Here is a 10,796-nt window from a genome sequence, read left to right on the forward strand (position 1 = left end):
ACAACAAATCCCTCGGAAGATGATTTATTTTTTTATATCAACAACAGATTTAGATATGATTGGTTCAATATCCATTAACAATAATTAAATTTTGATAATAATCTTTTTATTTACCTCAAAAATACTACTCCTTATGGAGCTGGTTAACAGGCATGCTGGGCATTTCCATTGTAAAGAATCTGAAATGTCTTTCCGTTTACACAAATTCATATCTGAAGCACAATGTGTGCAGGTCATTTCTTTCTTTAATAATCCATTATCCATCATATAAGGTATTATTAATTAACTGGAGCTTATTTGACTAAATACGAGTAAAACTGCCAAATCGATAATTTTGTCCTATAAGGCCAATACGGATTTTTCCGTATTGGCCCGGGTTTAGCAAGCCCAATATTAGCATATTCGATTAGCTCTAGACTAATCGGTTGAAATCCCGATAACTCTAGAGAACTACGGCTAGTGTCGTCTGACAGGAGAAAATGACAACAAAACGATGGAGCAATAGCTCTATAAAAAATATAGATGATGCGATGGATGCGTTAGTTGAAGACTATTTTCACTACGACGATTTATCTAATAGGGAGGCAGAGTACATCAAGAGAAATCTCGCGGATGTCAATGGGGAAGGAAATTTGATTCTGGAAGAAGTTGATTCAGCGAATTTCAACTTCCAAAATGAAATTCTGCAGGACATTGAAAATGCACAGAATCATGAGATTGACGAATCAGACAAAGAAAATAGCTCGAGTAGCAAGAGGTTTCGCTCTGTCACTGATGAAGACACTGACTCTTTTCTAGCTTTAAGTGTTAACAAGAACACAAAAACTAAAACAAAGAGTGACTTGAAAGTGATGCTGGATTTTTTCATATCTGTTGGAGAAATGCGTGATTCAGTGGAAATACCTGCCAAAGACTTGGACAGTCTGTTATCAAGATTTTTTCTTGGAGTCCTGAAGAAAAATGGTGACGAATATGAGCCTGACTCTTTATCCTCTATGTTCAACAGCTTGGATAGACATTTGAAGGACTCAAAAAGTAGTATAAGGTACGATTATTTTCATGTAGATTATTTGATATCTGTGAGACATGTAACTCCCTTGTCTTGATATAGCATGATAGCCTTTGCATTATTCTGTCAAGCATTATGACTCGAATATTCAGTGCCAATATTTTAATTTTAGCCTTGTGTCATTTTTTTTGGTAAAAACTATATATATCATCTGGGTCAATGTGGTTTTGATGATCTTAAGCTTGTGTACAATGAATATTCCTTGGTTTCTCTTTGCTATAAGTATAAAACATGTACATACAAAAATTACATGTCAGATATTATGCATATCTTTTCTTTAATGTTTCAGTATTAAAAAGGATCCTGAGTTCAACCACACAAGACGGGTATTAGAAGCGAAGCGAAAGGCATTAAAGTCATTGGGCAAGGGCAGTAAGCCAAACAGAGCTGAACCTTTGACGACTGAGGAAATCCAAATCTTGAGGGAGAAAGGCGTTATTGGAACACGTAAGTTTAAAAAAAATGTTGTATTCCAGCGTGTCAGTCAGTAACTTTTAATTAAACATTTTTCTAACCTTGTGGCAAACAAATTATTTTATTTCCTTGTCGCCCTCTATCCATCCCTGATTATTAAATGGTTGTTCTAATAAAAAATGTTTAAAATACACATAAGGTCTTGAACAATGAGAGTGTCTCCAGAGGTCTTTTGCATTTTGATACAGTATTTGTCCTTTAAATACTATTTTAAGTTGGATATTTACATTAAGATACATGTATTTTAGTTAAGTTCTTTTTTTTTTCTTTTTCCAGAAAACCCTGATGCATTACTGAATGCTGTGTTTTTAAATAATGCAACATACTTTGGTCTACGAGGTCGACAAGACCATGTTAACATGACATGGGGAGATGTCAAGTTAAAAGCTACATCTGATGGAAAGGAGTATTTGGAATTTAATGGTGAGATTATGTTATGATTTCCATCATTTAAATAGTTGATATTTTAAATATTTTAGAAATCACAGAATATATACTTCTGTGGATAATGGATGTACATGTACAACAGTCCTGACAAAAGTTGGTAATTTGTGCTTTTAAGGATATTAACCATTGTTTTATATTTATCAAAACAAATCTTATTTACTATGCAATACATGTTTTTTGTTATATAAAAGTGAAAGTTTTGTACAGACAGGAAGGATAATTCTTCTTTAAATATTGACATAAGCATACTTTTTTCAGAAAGAAGCACCAAAACCCGTAGTGGAGCAAAAAAGCAGGGATTTCCGGGATATTACGCCAAAGATTTTCGGGGAAGGAGGAAGTAATTGCCCTATTCATGTTTACAAGGAATACAAACGGCATAGACCTCAAGACACATTAACTGATGAACATAGATTTTATTTGAGGCCTTTAGATAATAAACATGAGGAAATATGGTACACTCGCCAAACCATAGGCAAAGATAAATTAGGTAAAATGGTAAAAAATATGGCAGAAAAAGGAGATCTTCAAGGAAGAAAGGTTAATCATTCGGGACGTAAAACTTTTGCTACCACACTACTTCAAAATGGTAGACCTGCCAATGAAGTTGCTCAATTAGGAGGCTGGAAAGGCATTAGTACCTTAACTCATTATTCAGTACCGTCTATTGAACAACAGCAACAAGCTTCTCACACAATATCTAAGGTCATGTTGCCGAACTCAGATTTACAGACGACATCAGATTCAGAGGAACCTTGTGAACTTTCAAACTCAAATACATTAGTTCATAATAATTTAAATGCAAATGTATCAAATACAAATAATCAAACTGCTAACAAACATGACAACCCAATGGCCATGTTTGCAGGTGCAACTATAACAGGTGGTGTTTTCAATATTAACATATACTCAGGGGAAAGAAAGAATACTATAAACTGCAGCCAAGAGCTTTAATCTGAAAACTAGATAAAAACATGTTTTTTACTTGTTGTGTTTATTTACTGTTGATTATTTAATAAAATTGTTACTATTTTATTGTTTTGATTAAAATCCTCAATTTTCATTGATACATATTCAAATCACTACTATTGAAGTCCTGAATGTCAGATTTTCACACTATTTTCAATCTTCATATTGGCCCGGCTAGAGTTCATATTGGACTGGTTAATTAATAAAGGTATCATTGCGTAACAATTTTCATATTGGCTTAGTTATAGGTCCTCGGGCAGCCATATTGGCCTTCGGCTTCGCCTCAGGCCAATATGGTACCCTCGGACCTATAACTAAGCCAATATGAAAATTGTTACGCAATAATACCATACTATTGATTCTTGGCTAGAGACTACAGCATACCAATTTATCGCCTTTGGTGCTCGATCTAGTAACGGAGTTCCTAAGTTTTCCATTTTCTTTTTCTATACTAATTTTTAACACAAACTACGTGCACACAAATCAGAAAACTGACTATAAAGGATTTCTCCCAAACAACTTTATGACGTTAAAAAACGGGAAAATATTCAACAGATTTTCGCGAAACTACATTATGACGTTACGTTATCGCTGTTTTGCTTTGAGACTGCTGAAGATGACTGCGGCTTTTAAAAAGTTCAGAAGCGAGGATATTTTATCCCTTTACGAATCCGCTTACAATACTAAAATTCCTTGGAAAGAAGTATTTGAAGAGGTAACAGAGAATTATTTTTCTATATTTGAAAAAGCTACAAATTGCTCCCGAAGCCTAGTTTTGTCCAGTGTTTTATCACTAACCTCTACTTTGTGTGGTCCAAATGCGAAGGTGACAGTTGGAGACGACTCATATTCTACCGTGTTAAACCAGTATATCGTTGCAGTATGTACACCCGGTGGAGGAAAAACCAATACATATTACAAAGTCATTGATCCCGTGGTGGAAAAATTAAAAGAAAAACATGGAATTGCAATTCAATTGGAGGCTTACACGACAGCAGGTCTCCAGAAACACCAATTAAATAACCAAGGGTATGGTATCATCACGTGTGATGAAGGACACAGGTTTTTGTCATCTGTAAATGTAAAACAATCGAAGGGTGAAGGCGAGAGATCTCTTTTGTGTAAGATGTGTGGAGGAAAAGGAGACTCCAGCATCCTAGTAACAGGAACAAGAGGTTTTTCCAAAACATCAATGTCTTGCTGTCTATTTATTCAACCTCAACCATTACTTTCAGAGTTATGTCAACTTGGTGGAGATGATGGTTTAATGGATCGGTTTCTGTTTTGCGTTGCCAAACCAGTCTTTAATACCACGGCAATTACTAAAGCAAATGTACCACTATTACGAGACACCAAATTGCAAAGTTTTGAAAATGTCATGAACAACATTTACGAGGAACACCTAGCAGGGAAGCACTACAAGTTGTCCGCAGATGCCGAGAGTGTGTTTGATGGTTTGATTGACTCATATTCCGACTACATGAATGCCAAATATGGATCTGACCACGGTAAGTAAACAGTATAGTCATGAAAAGAAAGTGAACTGGGGTTAAATTTCCAATATTAATGTCAATATCTTTGTTCAAGATAGCAATATTATATTTATTACAATAGTCAAGAATAAAGTATTTTACATCTGCACACCCCCCCCCTTCCATCCCCACCTCCTCTAATGTACACAGAATTTAAAAAAAAAGTTGAAATGTATGAAACCACTGAAATTTAAGGAAGCGAACCCACTTTTAATTATTGTATCCGCCCATTTACATTTTTAAAAAGGAGTCTTGATTAAGTCGCAGCATTCAATCACATAGGCAATGATATAATCCATTCGAGTTTTTTATTGTTAATCAACCGGTTTTAAACTATTACACAAACATTTTCAATTCATACCAGAAATTTAATTTATTAATCGTTTACATAACTACTGTGGCAGCTTATATTTGCTTATAACGTAATAAATGTGCATAACAATATAATCTTAAACACAAAACTTATTTTTATTTTTATATTTTTTCAACATTTATTTAAGTTTGCTCATTTAAATTTCAATGTTTAAACATAATTTACATTATTCTTATCGTTGTATTTGCAGAGGAAGACAAAGAGAATGAAACTCCTAATCTTAACATATCACTAGATGAAAGTGAAATGATGACAAGTAAAGACACCATTCATATTCTTCGTCTTGCTGCCGTTCTGCATGTATTCCAACACAGTTTCAGTTGTGGATTAAATGATGGGTGCTACACACCGACACCATTAGAAATAACCAAATCTAGATTAAAACAAGCAATGGTCTTGTATAATTCATTATCTCAACAAAAATCACTGTTTGTTCAGGTTAGTCAAATCATCCTTAGTCTTAGTAATTACATATTCACTGGGGTAAAGCTGATGACCGTAACTGCATTCACGGTCATCCCAAGATGTCGGATGAAAAATTAGGTCAGTTTCTGTATTGTCTGTTAAAGTGTTTCTATATCATTTTCTTTACAAATCATATATTGAAACGATGTAAATTTATAAAAGAATCACTCGGAAATCACTAATTACTTCTGAGAAATGTGCATGAAACGGGAAATTCGATTTGAAAAAATCGCCAAGATGACCGTAAATCACAATCGAGATGACCGTTACAGAATCAGCGATTCATAACAAGGCTGACCGTAACTGCTTTTAAGATGACCGTAATTTGTAAATGATGACCGTAACTTTTAAAGGATGACCCTCAATTCTAAGAAATATCCGTATTTATATAACTATCTTTTTGTATCAAATGATTAATCGTGTTGGTATACACATATTAATATGAAAGTTTTATCCTATAGGTAGAAGAAAATAAGACGTGCTTCAAATGCAAAGATTACCATATGTACCTTTTTTACAGTAGAGGGTTCAATTTTTAAAATGAATTTGCCAAAAGACATGCGGTGCACAGCCTTCAACTGCTCGACAAAAGATTTTGTTTTGTTTCTGGGATTCCTTTTAATGACATATAATAAATACACATTTTTGAAAATGCCAAAAAATTGCATGTACACCAATTGATATTATATCGTCTTTCATTTTGTCGTGCAAATAAAATAACAGAAATATTTTGAAAATATCATTCGAATAAACTAGTGAAGGTGAGCTCCAGCAAAGTAGATCCTTAAAATAGTATTGTACGAAAAGCGTATCACAAGGCGGAACGTTGTCAATTTGTATATATACAGAAATGTTATTCATACAGTCAGGATTCTACTTCTTCAAAATTATCTCCCCACTACGCCAGTTCATGCTCACAGTCGTAGAAATGGAAGCCATTGTAGGGATGACGCTCTGCCAATTTTGCTCTTGAAAACTGATAAATTTATCCACATAGCACCATTACGATCGATCGTTATTTGTCAGTTATATTTTAAAATACAAATGTATCTACTAGCTAATGAGCATTAGTTAATGATCTTGTCTGCATTGATTCGACTTAAAAATATTGTCTGTTTGGATGTCAGATGGAATTTTTGAAAATTCTTAAGCATTTAAAAAAATTCTAATTAAATATTTCGTGGAAGGGCAGACTAAACATTTCCAGTGGTTGTTGATTATAAACCATGGTTATCACACACACATTTTCATCATCCAAATTAAAAGACTGTCGTCAAGTACTTTTAGAAAAAATAGCTATTCGAACACACCTACTCTGTTTTTGTGATTCATTAGATAGGTATCTCAATTGACCCATATATTTCATCTTTTCGTACTGTCATTTTTTTACGTTATAAAGTCAACCTGTAGCTTTGATATATAATAATGATAGAATCTGAAGCGAGATGCTATATAAAATACTCTTGCTTTGTACGTTTTAAAGACAAAATATACACCCCAAACATGTCCTAACATAAAAAGGTGCACTCGATTTTTCTCTTTTCGATACAATCGTTACCTGTTTTGGGGAATTTTTTCTTGATTCACATAATGGAAGGGCAGACACGAAAATTTCTGAACTAAAAGATTGATATGTTCTCCGTCCGTGATAAAACAAAATCGGAGGTTATGCATTTTCTACATCCAACTTATAGATACTATATATAAAAAAAGAAGGTGTGGTATTATTGCCAATGAGACAGCTATCCAGAAAAGACCAAATTGAAATGACACAAACATTAACAACTATAGGTAACCGTAAGGCCTTCAACAATGAGCAAAGCCCATACCGCATAGTCAGCTATAAAAGGCCCCGATAAGAACCATGTCGTCGACTTGATATCTTATTGTTTTGCATTACTATGTAATAGATTTACATTGAAAACTTATGCAAATGGTGTTTTTAAAATAAGAAAATTGTCGTTTGATTTGTTTCTATTAACTTTTGAAAATTTTGTTACTATATCAAACATTACAGGTAACTTTTATCGCTTTCTCGATAAACACAGAGCTTCGATTCTTTTGTTCTATTTCAAAAGTGTTTCCGCCTGCATATATCAAGACAAATTAAGATTTTAATCTGCTTCCTCTGGACCCATACACATGGGCTCGATTACCAAATATTCGTATGTATTATTAATGTTTTTAATGCTCCATTTATTGGCATTATGTTTTTCTGGTCTGTGCGTACGTTCGTCCGTTCGTCTGTTTGTTTGTCCGTTTGTCCAGCTTCAAGTTAAATAAAATTGAAACTTAGTACACATTTTCCCTATGGAATGATCTTTTTGATTCTAATGCCAAATTACAGTTTTATCCCATTTTCATAGTCCACTAAACATAGAAAATGATAGTGTAGATGAGGCATCCGTGTACTAGGGACACATTCATGTTTCTTCAAATTTTCGTCGTATCGCTGTAAATTTGTATTAAAATTTTAACGTCGATATCAATAAACATTTCATTGTTTACGAGAAATATGCAATTTACTATCATTGTTATAAATCCTAAATATGGCCAATTATATTATAGTTTAAAAAAAGAAATTTATGAAACATATTTATATCCGCTAACCGAGCCCCTATTGAGATCGACAAACTCAACAAAAAAGCTTTGAATACAATACGGATATTTCTTAGAATTGATGGTCATCCTATAAAAGTTACGGTCGTCCTATATAAATTACAGTCAGTCTTTACAAATTACGGTCATCCTTTACAAGTTACGGTCATCTTTTTACCAATCACGGTCATCCTTGTTTTATGTTACGGTCATCTTGAAAATATTTTGATTATGATTTACGGTCATCTTAACGATTTTTTCAAATCGAATTTCCCGTTTCATGCACATTTCTCGGAAGTAATTAGTGATTTTTCGAGTGATTCTTTTATAAATTTACATCGTTTCAATGTATGATTTGTAAAGAAAATGATATAGAAACACTTTAACAGACAATACAGAAACTGACCTAATTTTTCATCCGACATCTTGGGATGACCGTGAATGCAGTTACGGTCATCAGCTTTACCCCAGTGATATTAATGGTCTATGATTACACCTAGCATTTTGTGCATTAATATCAAATTGTAATATCAATTTGAATTTGATTATTGAATAAAACATTTCTTCAATTTAGATGACACGCAAATCTTAATACGGAACTGTACCAAAATTATATTAAATTCTTGATAACAAATTATTAAGCCAAACCAACGGCAAATTTAAAATCAATTAAATCTATTTGCGAAATAATTATCGCTATATTATAACAGCTGTTTTCAATTAAATTTTTTTTATTAAATTTATGTAGAATACAAAACATCAAATAAAAAGCTTAAATATTAAGTAAATTAAAACTTTCTTACAGGCTATTGCTTCATGTGATCGGGACACACCAGCTCTTCATCTAAAACCAGTGGCAACTTTTAGGGACAGAGTCGCCAAGGCCATGTGCAAATCGTGTGGACCATTTGTTACAATACGACAATTACAAAAACGTCTAAAACGTTCACTTGCCGAGAACATCAAAAGTAAGTTTCCGTAATTATTAATAATTGTTTAAAATATTTTCCCTATTGTCAAACAAGTTGTTTCATTGGTAACCCATACTGAATACACATCAGCTCCTTCCAATGACGCAAATATACTTAAATACAAGGTAAAATATACATGTTCACAAGAGAACACTCCAAAATGTTTATTTGTTCATGGTATTATTTACGAAATGATGTACGTTTGATACAAAAACTCAATTATTAAACATCTTTTAATGTATTTTTGCGTGGGTTAATGATTGTGGGTTGGGGTTGGTGTTTTTATAAATATCAACATGTGCGTCACTCAGTATGTCCTTATACTTTGAAAGCACAGATGCTCCTTAAAGACACAAAATTTATGCAATTATAGTACATCACCTAGTCATGAGCTTAAAAACAATCAAATAATCAATGGAACATGATTCTCATACTACATACAATAAATTTTACGCATGTCTTTGATCATAATTCTTCCATATTTTTATATTACACATTTTAATTATACGCATTATACTTTTTAGTTGAACTTGAAATGTTGCAACAAAATGGATTCGGCACATTAAAGACAATCAAAAACCGCCATGGAAAGCGTAACTTTTTCTTTAAAATACCAGGCAATTGCATCGATATGGAAATTGGTGCACATTCTACAATCATCAAATCGGTGGGAATTAATATTGACACATATGAGTTAACATTCAACGACTTATCAACTCTTACTGATGAAGAAAAGAACTTTACTATTCAACATCATCCACATGCAGAGGGAATCGAAGGACTGTGGTGAATTTATTTGATGACCAAACACACGCATTTTGAAACTAATTGTAATCAATTTAGTATCATTTTTCAAGAAAACATAATTCTCATTATATTTGTTTCATATCTCATCTCAACTGAAAACTTTTATTCCTTTAATTGTGTTTTTTCAAACAATCAAAGCGTTTATGGACTGATTTAAATAAGTGGTTATGGATGAAATAACATTAAACATTTTCATTAGATAAATACATGTACAATTATAATTTTGAGGCTTTACAACGAATACAGAGTTCTGTGAATAAAAGTAATAAAATTTATCATGCGAAAGCACATATAATTCAGTGGTTTTAATTTAGTTTAATAGAAAAGTGAAAAGCAATGGTGACTGTTTAAAAAAGAAACTAACACCCAACAAGCAGTAACACAATACGATACAGTTCAATTGCTGACTTGTCGACTTGCTGACTATTTTTTTTGAGTACTCAACTTCCCCCTACACAACATCCTGACTTAATGACAAATAATCTATGGATAACATGAAACATCTGCTGACCTGTCGACCTGTCGTCCTGCTGACCTGTTGACCTGCTGACCTGTCGCCCTGCTGACCTGTCGACTTGCTGACCTGTCGACTTGCTGACTATTTAACTGAGTACCAAACCTTCCCTCTACACAACATCCTGACTTAATGACTAATAATCTATGGATAACATGAAACATCTTCTGACCTGTTGTCCTGCTGACCTGTCGACTTGCTGACCTGTCGACCTGCTGACCTATCGACCTGCTGACCTATCGACCTGCTGACCTGTCGACCTGCTGACCTGTAAACTTGCTGACTATTTAATTGAGTATCCAACCTCATGCTAGTCCCTATCCACATTGACATATTAACAGCTGTTATGTTAACCCCCAAAAACACCGACCCACAAGAACATATTTAATGTTTCAGCGAATGAATATTTCGATTATTGCCGGAACTAGGCCTTCAGATTGTTGCGCGCCTAAACATATTTAAAGTATTGGCGTATGGATATTTCGAATATTGCCGGAACTACTTAAACGTATTCTATACTTGGGCCGTTTCTTCTACCTCAGGCATAGATTACCTTAGCTGTATTTGGCAACACTTT

The 10,796-nt window shown here is 33.5% G+C and overlaps 2 protein-coding genes across 2 annotated transcripts; both read left to right on the top strand.

Annotated features, from left to right (window-relative positions):
- The first annotated feature begins 271 nt into the window (after window positions 1–271).
- LOC139493370 (uncharacterized protein KIAA1958-like) lies at window positions 272–3,057 on the top strand. The gene is made up of 4 exons (XM_071281728.1): window positions 272–1,045; window positions 1,359–1,516; window positions 1,820–1,966; window positions 2,249–3,057. Exons 1-4 carry the CDS (start codon window positions 480–482, stop codon window positions 2,332–2,334), a joined length of 957 nt encoding a protein of 318 aa, XP_071137829.1. The 5' UTR covers window positions 272–479; the 3' UTR covers window positions 2,335–3,057.
- Window positions 3,058–3,533: 476 nt separating this feature from the next.
- LOC139488549 (uncharacterized) lies at window positions 3,534–10,000 on the top strand. The gene is made up of 4 exons (XM_071274299.1): window positions 3,534–4,467; window positions 5,055–5,302; window positions 8,733–8,895; window positions 9,423–10,000. The coding sequence occupies exons 1-4, from the start codon at window positions 3,534–3,536 to the stop codon at window positions 9,686–9,688; spliced, it is 1,611 nt and encodes a 536-aa protein (XP_071130400.1). The 3' UTR covers window positions 9,689–10,000.
- The last annotated feature ends 796 nt before the right edge of the window (window positions 10,001–10,796 follow it).

The sequence above is a fragment of the Mytilus edulis genome, chromosome 1, assembly GCF_963676685.1.
Source record: "Mytilus edulis chromosome 1, xbMytEdul2.2, whole genome shotgun sequence".
Classification (NCBI taxonomy): domain Eukaryota; kingdom Metazoa; phylum Mollusca; class Bivalvia; order Mytilida; family Mytilidae; genus Mytilus; species Mytilus edulis.